Source organism: Tasmannia lanceolata, unplaced genomic scaffold (assembly GCF_043159265.1).
Source record: "Tasmannia lanceolata isolate RefF3 unplaced genomic scaffold, GAP_Taslan_0.1 ptg000003l, whole genome shotgun sequence".
In the NCBI taxonomy this organism is placed as follows: Eukaryota; Viridiplantae; Streptophyta; class Magnoliopsida; order Canellales; family Winteraceae; genus Tasmannia; species Tasmannia lanceolata.
Window position 1 is genome coordinate 5,326,294 of NW_027518680.1, and position 12,551 is coordinate 5,338,844.

Consider the following 12,551-nt stretch of genomic DNA (forward strand, 5'->3'; position numbering starts at 1 on the left):
TATTCTTGATTTCTTTCTCCACCATTTCTCCCCCTTCCACGAAAAGAATTTCTTCATCTTCCTCTTCCTCTTCCTCTAGAGCCTCCCCTAAAAGAGACTTGAGTTTGAAAAGCTTGTTTGAAAGGAGAAGAATCAAATTGCTTCATTCGTAGTTCATGGGATTGGAGTGATCCCAACAAACTTTCTATGGATAAAGAAGCAAGATCATTTGATTCTTCAATTGCAACAACAATATACTCAAATTTTCGAGTCAAACTTCTAAGGATTTTCTCTACTATCTTTTGATCTTGAATATCTTCACCGTTTACTCTCAATTGATTCACAAGAGAAATAACACGATTGAAAAAATCTTCAACCGATTCCGAATCTTTCATCCTTAATGCATCAAACTCACATCTAAGGGTTTGTAATCTTACCAACTTTACTTTGTCTTCTCCTTTGTACGATGTATAGAGTGTATCCCATGCTTCTTTTGCCATAGTCACCGATGAAATTCGTTCAAAGATGACTTCATCCACCGCTTGATAGATAAAGAACAAAGCCTTCTTGCCTTTCTTTCGATTGTCCTTCAACTCATTGAGTTGTTGTGGAGTGAGAGCCGCTTGACCTCCGGTTCTTCAACGCCGGTTTCAACAATATCCCATAGATCTTGAGATTCATACAAAACCTTCATTTGGATACTCCATTGGTTGTAGTTCTTGCCATTGAATCGAGGAAGTTGATGTTGCAACATATTGGAAGCCATGATCAACCTTCAACCTATGCTCTGATACAAAACTTTGTTGGAATGAAACCAACGAGGTTGGAGGGAGAAGATGAGTTTCAAGAGAAGAAGATTGTTCTCTTGATATCAAACACACAAAGAAAGTAACCCAAGTTGTTGTACTACTCAAAACCCTTCAATTTTCACTTAAAGAACTTACAAATGAAGAAGATACATAGTCTAAAACATAACCTACATTCCAAATCCGAATTTAATAAGACTTAACTAATCTTACCTTCCCTAAGTACCACTAACACACTATCACATGAAAAGTAAACGACTAGCACAATTCCAAAACACAAAACATAGTCCCTAGGCCATTAAATGCCACAAAGGAGATTTCCAATGTGGTCAAGAATCTTCTAAGCCAAGAAGTCAAGTGGATAGATGATCATGATCTAGTGGTCAAGATTAATTTCCAACACATTTCAATGTTAGGTATAGTTTGTAAAAGAAAAACGGTAGGGAGAAAGTGAATTTTGTCACATTTCAAATCGAATTCCTTATTCTGGACTGCAGCCAACAAGAGAAGGAAACACCTCCAGCAACCAAAAGTCTATTACAAAGCCAAAAATAGCAGTTCCAAATTTCATTTGTTACACAAAAGAATAATAATTTATGGGATATCAGACACAAGATATCGTACATGTCCTATCTACATATACTTCACAATGTGACACAAACAGAGCCCAAACATGCTTAAAATTTGAAGCCCATACCTTCAAGTTGATGAGCATAACCTATAGCTTACCTCCACACATCTCTTTCGCGTCGTCCTTTCTCTTTCTAGCAATTGATTCCACACTGTTGAACATCCGGGCCAGTCACTTGGGTCGTAAACGGATAGATCCGAACCCATAACAAGGAGAAGATGGAGGCAAGGAGAATCGACCGTACAATTACAATCGTCGGTGTTCGGTTTTGGCGTCCCATCAACCCCTTGAGGAATGGGTAAAGATGAACAATCACCCAAAAGGCGAAGAAGAGTTTCCCAAAGAGAGGACCCCATGATTGATACCCACTGTTGATAGCATAAGAGATTCCGGCAACTACCCCAACCAGGTTGATTATGAGTAGAGTGGTTGGAGGTATCAGTAGGGTTGTCCATTTAAACATGTACAGCTCGGTAAAATCACCATCTTCATCTGATGCCTTAGAAGTAACAGTGAAATTGGTGTCGATACCGGCAAGGACTTTGAGCAGGCCTTGGACAACTGCAAAGAGATGGGCTGACACACCTCCAATAACCCAAAACTGTTCATTCCTCCACCACTCGTCCATCCCAACGCCACTCCATCTCATCTCCAATATGCCAGTGGCAAAGATGGAAATGAAGAGAGAGATAAACCATATACTGGCAATGTTACTAATCTGCAAGAAGCCAAGAAACAAAATTCAGACCCCAAATCAATACCAAAAGTATGGCTTCAGCTGCTTAAAGAGGTAAACCCGAAGAAAAGCAACAAGCACTCAAGGCTGATTATTTAGGAAGCAACAAGCACTTGAGGCTGATTATTTAGGCACTGTTTGTTTGGGATTTTGAGAACCGATTGCGGGTCCAAAAGTGATTATTGGACTCGAAATTAAAAAATAAATGAGTCCAATAATCGGTTTTGGACTTACAATCGGTTTTCAAAAACCAAAACAAACAGGGCCTTAGAAATCGCTAAAGCTCCATTCAAAAAAAAAAAAAAAACTCGCTACAGCTGCTAAGCATTTCCATCAAATTTTAATCAAGACATTCATGCTATCATGCTTTTGATAATTTACAATGACAATATACAACACAACCAAAATTATTTATCAGCGTGGGTGTATAAATACCTGTGGGATAAAGAACTTTCCAGTGAGTAGACAGACAGCTGGTAATGTACAATATGCAAGAAGAGGGATAGCAGTGATTGGATAAATGGTGGTGTTGATGTACGCAAATCTTTCCAACCATTTCAACCTTCCGCCATAACCATACCATATAGGGCAATGCCGACTAAGAAGAATTTCAACAGAACCTAAAGCCCATCGAAGCACTTGGTTCAGACGATCTAAGAGATTAATAGGAGCAGATCCTTTGAATGCTGGGCGTTTGGGCATGCAGTAGATTGACCGCCAACCACGGGCATGCATCTTAAATCCAGTAAGAATATCTTCTGTTACAGAACCATAAATCCATCCTATCTGCAGAAAGGGATACACATATATTAAAAACTCGAGATACGAGAACCAACTAAAGATGCATTAGAACTCCCGAAGCAGTTGAAAGGGTACTCTGCCGATTATTGCATAACAAGATTATTCGGCAGGTAATATGAGACAAAAAGAGACTACTTATTGAGAGGGAGACCCTTTCTCACTTCTTGAATTTTGCAGGGTGATTTTCCAGGTAGAAACGACCATGCCACAGTGATGACAAAAAAGTTGCCAACTTTTTGTGCAAAGAGGTGAAAGTTCTCTTAGGAAAATCACATGTGCAAAAGTGGCTACCATCTCTCTCTCTCTCTCTCTCTCTCTCTCTCTCTCTCTCTGAAAATATCCTTGAAAATTATAAACCAAAAAACTATTTATTTGATGGCAGTGGGTTGACAGACCATTTCCATAAATCAAATGTCTGAGTTCAGCAAATGACTGTCTATCCATAAGACTAACCATTTCCAAACTCATTTGATTCAGGTAGCCTTTTGCTTTGCTTATTCTACCGGATATAGTCTCTACCTATTTCACCCGGTCCTTACTAAATGGCTGAATCTGAGGAAATGTTAATGAAGATAAGAGATATGTTGAAAACCATCTGCACTGAGGTAACAGGCATGAAAGAAGACATGACCTATTTGAAGGCTCAAGTAAAAGAGAAGTTACCAGTTTCTGAGAGTCTGATTATCCCGAACCCTTCCATGATTGTGAGTTCAGTCCAACCTATGAAGTTGTCAGTAGATGTCGATGATGCATTGCATGACAAGGAGAAGTGTAGCAGAAATATGACCCAAGTGGATAAGGGAAAATCGTTGTTAGAAGAGCTTGGACTATTAGACATTAATAATGAAGATAAGAGGGTTCAGAGTGAAAAGAAGTTGGCCCTTCATGACTTCATATTTTTCCCGGATGTCACCCTACCTCCTGAATTTGAGATTCCTAAGTTCGACGAATATGATGGGATAGGGTGTCCAAGGAGACATTTGATGTCATTCATTACTCTTTTAGAAGGTCAAGGCTTAGTTCCAGACCAGATAGCAATGCTATTCCCACTCTCTTTAACTGGTGTGGCCAAGAAATGGTTTTACAGTTTAAACCCAAGGACGATTAAAGGCCTAAATGATGTAGTTGAGAGGTTCATTGATCGATTTTCCCAGGGAAATATAGATGAATTCCTTAATGACAGGCAAGAATCACTCAAGCAGAAACAGAGTAAGATGTGTGAAATAGGAATTGGTCTTTCAAAAGGAAAGAAATTCTTCAATGCTTCGAAAGAAATGAATTACATTGGGACTTCTCATCAGCTGCTAAAGAAACCTCTCGTTCTTAAAGAAGAATCAATTGAGAAACAAATAAGAGAATTCACAAAATTACCTTGTACACATGAAGCTGCTTTAAAGGAGCTCGTCAGAATTAGAAAATTCATTTTGCCTTCCCATTCAAGCCCTTTGAAAAACTCAGAGAAACATGGTAGTAAGAGATACTGTTCTTATCACCAATGTTTTGGCCATAATACCAATTTTTGTGAGGTGTTGAAATATAAGATCCAGAATGTAATAAACAATGACCCTCATGTTATCCATGAACTCAGTGCTATTCAGAAACACATGCCAAAACCTGCTCAGAAATGTGAAAAAATTCTCTATTCTTTGTGAGCTCAGTGCTGATCATAGACCTGCGCCGAAAGGTGATCCATATATTCCGAGAATTGATGAAGATGAGTTTATTCAGTCATTCGCAGAACCAGTCATTCCTACTTCCGTTACTCCAGGGCCAAGTAAACCGAAGTGTACTCCATATGTTTTGAGAATTGAAGATGATGAGCTCATTCAGTGGTATGCAGAATCAGCTGTTCCTGCTCATACCTCAGCGCTGAGTGATAAGAGGATTTTGAAAGGAAAAGAGTCGATGATTGAGAATCAGAAAGAGTCAGGCAGAACTAAGAAGACTTCGCCGATGCTGGAAGATGAAAATCAATGCAAGCCAGGTCATCCGGACTTTGTAGGGTTGCCCTTTCCGAGATTCCTACTCCGGGATCGAACTCAGTAGCTGTCACCATGAAGGAAGGCGGGTTACCCATAAACTTTCAGTGCCAGTTTCTTGTTCATGACGATGCGTACAGTTTTTAGAGTGTCTTTTTGTTGAATCTATGCCAACTCCTAGGTTGAAGGTTGTTGAGTCTTGTAGTCTCAATGTCAAAAAAAAAAAGAAAAAGAAGTCATGTCTGTCAATCTTTCTTATATAGAGTCAGTGTTCTGTTTTCTATCAGAACTGATGAAGAGCCCATTGAGGTGTGTCAAAAATCATCAATGTACTTACAGTCTTCAATTCAATAAAATTGTTGATTTCGTATCTTTGATACTCAATGATTCATTCTTAGATCTAATGTTTAAACAACTAAAGACCCCCTTCTCGGATGAGAATGCAGACGAAATTCACCTCGAGACCTGAAAGATGGTCAAACGAGAGGAAGAGCGTCGAGCATAGCCACTTAAAGAAGAAATCGAAGCCATTGATAGTGGTATCGAAATCCGAAACTCGGAAAAGATGGAGTGGCAAAACTTTATCTCCCGAGGAGCGCAAAGAATTGATAAACCTGTTTAGAGGGGTTTGAGGTAGTCTTGCTTGATCCTATAAGGATAAATCAGGAGAATACCCTGTTGTTGAGCAGAGCAAGACTCCATTGGATTTAAACATTTAGTTGAAAGTGAAGATTTTAAAAAGTGGAAACGTCAGACATCCTGTGGAGCTGATGAAATATTGAGAGAAGATTTTCAGAGGGAGTGGAGCACAGTGGTTGAAGTTTTGCCAGAAAACCGCCAGACTCCTCGATAAAAAAAAATTCTAAGTCTTTGAATCTTAAGCAAACGAGCTTGTACATCAAATACATCAGGAGGCCATCCTTGATCGTTTGAGCTTTTATAGCCAAAATCCTAATGTTTTAAAATCCATTTTTAAACCCTTTGGGCCAAAAGCAAAATTAAAACAACTTCTTTTCAAACACATTATAAACCCGGGGCATTTATGCACCCGAACTACGTCGGACCTGATCCCCATTTCTTCAGGGGTACGTAGGCAACTTGATTAATTCAAGTTCGGTCAAACCTTGGGATAAAATCCCTTTTGAAAATTTTGAAGCTAAATGCTAAACCATTCTTTGAAAAATTCCAAAGCGAACTACGCGGACTTGATCCTCCATTTTTGAGGTACGTAGGTAGTCTGGCCAGACCAGATTCGGTCCAAATCCTTAGAACCTTAGGTATTCAACCCTTTTGAACCCAAGCCCACCTAGAAAGTCCTTCTGGTGAAACAATCAAAGGTTCGAGGCGAATGAAAAGAAAAACAGAAAGAAAAGAATGAAAGTCTGAAGACCCACTAGGTTGAAAACCCGAAAGGGCGGCCTAGAGAAAGGTGAAAGTCATTTTTCTTGCTTAGTCAACAAGCCAAGAGATTGACTTATCAAAAAGTAAGGGTAGTGGTCTGCTGGATTGAAAACTTGAAGAGACAATCTAGTCAGAGGCAAATACTTCCCATGAAAAGTTGAGTTGAATGGAAGCAGAAGGAGTTCTTCAGTCGCGAGGAATTCCAAAGTTTGAGTACAAGTAGTGCAAGCAAAAGTTGAGATAAGTAATCTTTTAGACTGAAAGCTTGAAAAGCAAAAGTTGAGATAAGTAGTCTTTTAGACTGAAAGCTTGGAAAGCAAAAGTTGAGATAAATGGTCTTTTAGACTGAAAACTTGGAAGACATTAGTTTTGACTTCTTCCGAAAAGAGAAATCAATGAGACCTAGAAACAATCACTACACAGGGCAGGATCTTGGAATCCGAATAGTGTCAGCGAGACTTACTTTGGCACCTTTTTAAACTAGGGGCATTAAAACCGAGCAATCCGAAGGGGTATAACCATGACGGAAATCCCGATGGAGGACTTGACATGGTTTTTGAGACTACTCTGAGAGTGGCTGACCTTACCATTTAAAAATGATACATTTGATTTAAGAGTGAATCAAAATTTAGTCAAGTCCCTTGAATATTGTAAGTCTTCTTTGAAAGAGTCCTTAGGAGTCTGTTCCTTGTTTCTCATTGTTTTCTTTTAGAATCCAAAGTGTTTGGCACTGGAGAGAATGGGTGTACACCTTCCGAAATGTAAAGAAAAATCTAGAGTAGATCCTGGTTTAAGAATCAAAGAAGGGCAAAAGATTTTTTATTCAGACTTGCTTGAAACATCAAAGCCTCAAACACTGAGTAAAATGAAGAATTCTTACGTTCAGCATTTGTGGAGATGGTCTTACCAATATACCAAAGAAAAAACCCATGCAAATTCAAATTTTCCCTACTTACCTTGGTTCTGCTTTCTTAAGACCTTGTCATGGAAGCACATCATACTAGGGGCATCTTTTATGACTTACGTCATAAAAGATATTATACAATGATAACTGGGATATCTATTCTTAGCAAATAGAAACCAGAGAAGCTTGAACATACTCTTTGAGTTGAATTCCTTGATCAAGTTGTTTCTTTTGGAGTCAGTTTCGAAACTTCAATTCCCAGCGGAGTATAAAATCTACTCCTGCATCCTTCAAACCTTATCAGAATGCTTCTCACCTGTTAAAGAGAGTCAGCACCTGAAAATCTCATCAACCTACTTGAGTTTTGCTTTCAGCAAAGATCATGCGCTCCTAGTTATTCTCGGTAAGAGATAACTGGCTCATTAGTGAAATCAATCAAAGATGGTAAATTCTTCATTCCTTTTGAAGGTTTTTATTAAGGATAGAAATTGATGGTTCTGTGTTCCACGGTTTGGTTTTTTCTTCCATGGTTTTAGAAAGTTTTTAATAAAGGAAGAAATTATTATATTCTGTGTTACACGGTTTGATCTTTCTTCCATCATAAAAAAAAAAAACCTTTGGTTTGCACTTGTTTTGACAAAATTTAAAAAAAAAAAAAAAAAAGCTCTTTGAGTGATTAGTGTGTACTTATCTGATTTGTACTCTTTGAGAGTTTGGTTTTTGTTTGCTTTGACAAAGTTTTAATTCGATGACAAAAACTCTTTGAGTGTTTTTAAGAGATGAATATTACCGAATTTGTGTTACACGGTTTGGTCTTTTTGAAAGGTTTTAATAGGGGAAAATTTCTGATCTTGTGTTACACGGATTGGTCTTTTCTTCCTTCTCCCGAGTATTTAGTACCCCGATGATTAGTAGTGTAATGTCAAGTAGTGACTTACCTAATCATCGTTCCGCAATTTGCAGCTTCCTAACGTGTTAGGAGCCATGTGTATCTGCGAAGAGGTTTGTATGGGACTGTTTAGCAGGACATACGAATTTGGATTTATGTGGAACTGTTTAGCAGAACCGCATGATCCGGAGTGATTCGCTACCTTGAAAGAGAGGAGTCAGAGTTACTCGGATAGTTAAACAGATTTATTTTCAGCAATGATCTGTATAACTATCGCTAGGCTTGAGACTTAGCCTCGCCTTTGGTATTAGATGTTTGAGTTTAGCTCAAATATTCGAATACCCTAATAAATTGGTCAAGTCTTAGACTGATCGCGTGATATAAAAAAAAAACTCTTTGAGTGTTTGGTTTTGAACTTGTTTTGGACGAGTTTCAATACATTGGTCTTTGGCCTATTTTTACAGGTTTCTAAAAAGGAAAAACTCTTTGAGTGTTTGGAGTTATACTTGTCTTAGACAAATCGCAACGTGGTTTATAAAAAAAAAAAATTTTAAAAAAATGAAAACTCTTTGAGTGATTGGAATGATTTGTTTGTTTGTTTGGTTGGTGCTCTTTGAGCAATTGTTATGTTTACTTTGGCTTAGCTTGATAAAAAAATATGTGTTTGTGTTTTATAATCGTTCGTTCATCTTTGTTAACTAGTTTAGATAGTTGAGTCATAAGTATTAGGGAGAGACTATCTCTTTGAGTTGTCTTAGTTGCCGAGTTAAGAGTCGGTGAGAGGCTATCTCCCTGTTGTTGGTAGAGTCTTATCCTTATGAATGTCGTTCTTAGAACAAAAAATCCAAAAAATTGCTTTGCTTTGTTTTCGGGTCGATCAAAATGTGTTGTCTGTTCAACTTTGGCATTTGCGTGTCAAGCACGCTCTGCCAAAGAGGGGCATCTGTAGACACCCCATTTTGACCGGACCCAAGTTCGTGTCGTTTGGGCAAGGCCTCGTCAAATCAGTGAGTTGAGATCTGAAATTAAACCCTGGGGTAGCTTAAGGTCTCCCGTAAGTCCCTGAAAAGTTTCGTCGCGATCTGAGCGTGTTAGCCTAGCCAACGATCCAGGGCGGTGCGCGCAATGTGAATCCAAAAGGGGGGTGATTTATCCTACAGCGGGCCAACCCGGGCGATAATAGGACAAATTGACGGGCGCGCCAATCAAATTTTGTGCGCCCATCAATTTGCAGAGTGCCGATATCCACAGATCTCTTCACACATATAAAAAAAATAACGAAAAAAAAAAAGAGGGGAAGGAGATTCATTTTCGTCTGAATTTGGGGAAACAGAGAGGGAAAGAGAAGGCTTTGCCTTCTTCTCCGGCAAACCCGTTGGATCTCCGAGCCGACCGCCGTCTCCCTTTCTCCTATCGCCACCTCCGGTCGTTTCCTTTGCCCATTTTCTCCATCATCACCTTAACCCCAATTTCTTTCAACCACCATTGGCTTCAGCTCCATCCCAAAACTCTATCTATTGAAACCCTAGATCAAATACAAAATCTCGCTGATGTTGGGGCAATGAATCGCCTCCTTCACAAATGCATAGCTTACCAGTGCAGGCTAGATCTCTCGAAAATCTCCTTTCTCAAAAACCAGATCTGGAGAAACAGCTCCTCAACCTCCAGAAATCTGCTCAGATCCTCGGGATTGTGAAAGCAGATTCCGATTCCATGCTTTCAAGCATCAGATCTACTTGTGATCTCGCAGATCAGGTCTCTGGCAAGGTTCGAGAGCTCGATCTCGCGCAATCTCGTGTTCATTCTCTCTCTCTCTCTCTCTCTCTCTCTCTCTCTCTCTCTCTCTCTCTCTCTCTCTCTCGTAGATGCTATAGTTGAAAGAGGAAATTGCATAGATGGAGCAAAGAGGGCTTTAGATTCTGAGGATTATGAATCCGCGGCTGGATTTATCCAAACTTTCCTTCAGATCGATGCAAAGTATAAGGATTCTTCAGATCAGAGGGATCAGATCCTTGAATCTAAGAAATTGCTTGAATCGATTGTTCGGAGGAGATTATCGGCGGCCGTTGATCAACGCGATCATCCGACGATTATTCGATTCGTCAAGCTTTTCTCGCCGATAGGGCTTGAAGAAGAGGGATCACAGAATCTAGAGCAGAGTCAGGTGATTTTCGTTGCATTCGATTTTTCAGAGGATCAAATTCTCAGCAATTAGTCATTGTGAGAGGTAATTGGGAGATCGTAACATAATTCGGAGAAGGTATTCTTCCTTATACTCATCCATTTTTCTGTTGTTTTGTTTTTTATATGATTCATTACTTGTTGTTGGAATGTGCTTGTGTTCTTGTGGTGAGCATCTGATATTGATACTTGAATTAAATGCAATATGTCTTGATAGTTATGCCTCATGGTTGAAATAAAAAAAGAGCTGAGATTCTATCCTCAGTCCTAATTTTGTGTTGATTTTGATCCTTGAGGTGGAACATCCTAATGAACATTGATAGAATTAAGTTTACAATTTTGGGATCCTTGGGTATATATTTGCAATTGTTCACAATCAAGCTCCCATCTCTTTGCCAATTTGGCTTCCTGCGAATACATACAATGGACCCTTAGTGATTTCAAGACTTACCTGGTAGTTTGAATAGAAGTGAGTTTATTGCCAATGTGTATGTGGGTTGAGGATGTTAGGATTTACTTCCAATTCATTTGACTTCACTATATTTCCTAAAATTGATTGGGGCAGGGGAGGTGCTGTAGCTCCCAAAAGTAGTATGGTTGGATTGATTCCATTTTGTTTAAGATAGACTTACTGGTTCAATAGGATGGTTGAGAATAATTTTCGTCCAATTACATATTAGCTGATATGTGATTAAATTTTGTAGTCTCTCTTCTTCCATCCATCCTGTTAAGGTCTTAATCTAATGATTCTTATTGAGTACCAGGTGATTGAGAATTACCAAATCATTTCATTGGAGATTTCGAATCTGTACATCAAGTGATGTTCATTGTATTGCTAATTCAATGCCATGGGCATCCATAACATTTTGGGCATGCTTAATTTCATTTTGGACCCCCTTGGATGAATTTGAGGTCTGTTTGGCTCTACTTTGGTTCCTGAGCAAAGCAGAATAAGAAGGGAGCATTTTAGTGTAGGGGGTTTGGGGTCGTAATTTGATGGCGCGATTTAGGGCGATGAAGGCGATAGCCCAAGCCCATCTTTAGGGGACTCGCTCAATCCAAGTAGCGCTCCCCTCTTTTGTTTAGTAGGCCTACCCAACCTTTTTGGATTTCTTTTGACCATTTTTTTTTTAAAAAGAACCCTTCTCTGGGCAATGATAAGGTTACTTGGAGCCCGTCTTTGTGTTTTGTGGCTCACCGTTTTTTTGCACTTGAATCTGCACAAGTTGATGCCCCCTGTTATGCACCAAAATTTATAAAAATCAGAAATATCATTGCATGCATTTGTATAATTTGTTAAAAATTTAGGATTCTTCTTTTATGTTAAGTTTTGAGTTAGGTTCTGAAGATGAATGGACTGTTCAGGTGAGACTATCTCGAAAGCTTATCATACTTATTTTTTATTTAAATAAATTGTTTAATTGAAGAAGGAAATCAGATGACTACTCTATTCAATGTTATCGACATGAGTACTGTTTGATTTCAAGGCGGTTTGTAGAAATATTATATGTGTATGAAATCAGATGATTACTTTGGCATCAACTGATTTCGTTGGAGTCCCCGTATTGAAGTTTATGGTTGGCTTTGAAGTGTTTAATATCATTTTTTATTTCATTAGGCTACCCAGCGGCTGGTCTGGGCTAATTAATTTTATTTTAAATAAATTGTTTAATTGAAGAAGGAAATCAGATGATTTGCACTATTCGATGTCCTTGACACGAATATCGTCTGATTTCAAGGCGGATTGTAGAAATATTATACGTGTAGGAAATCAGATAATTACTTTGGCATCATCTGATTTCATTGGAGTCCCCGTATTGGGGTTTGTGGTTGGCTTTGAAGTGTTTGATATTGTTTTTACTTCATTAGGCTACCTAGCGGCTGGTCTAGGCTAATTAATGTTGTTTATCATGCTATGATTGCTATTATTGCAGGTTGTGTACTCTTTAGTTATAAGTCTTTCTTTGCTTAGTACTTGATTTGTTTATATAAGAATTGAATGGAAATTTGAGATTGCCTAGTAGCTCTTTTCTGCTCTCTTGGTGGACTAACGCAGTCTTCTAGACTTCTTTAGATACTAGAACCTGTACTAGGAGGCATATTCTGTCTCATTAGGAAATCCTCCTTTGGAGGCAAGCCTCATTTTTAGCTTAACCTCAAGGAGGTTGCTTTGATTTTGATAAATGGTGTACCCATAGGAGGCATGCCTTGCCTCATTTAGAGAGTCTTTGACTCATTCGCCTT

The 12,551-nt window shown here is 38.8% G+C and overlaps 1 protein-coding gene across 1 annotated transcript; it reads right to left on the reverse strand.

Annotated features, from left to right (window-relative positions):
• Window positions 1–1,240: 1,240 nt before the first annotated feature.
• Window positions 1,241–3,421, reverse strand: LOC143859426 (putative cellulose synthase A catalytic subunit 8 [UDP-forming]). The gene is made up of 3 exons (XM_077370141.1): window positions 3,407–3,421; window positions 2,588–2,938; window positions 1,241–2,134 (listed from the first exon to the last, which is right to left on the reverse strand). Exons 1-3 carry the CDS (start codon window positions 3,419–3,421, stop codon window positions 1,550–1,552), a joined length of 951 nt encoding a protein of 316 aa, XP_077226256.1. The 3' UTR covers window positions 1,241–1,549.
• Window positions 3,422–12,551: the final 9,130 nt, after the last annotated feature.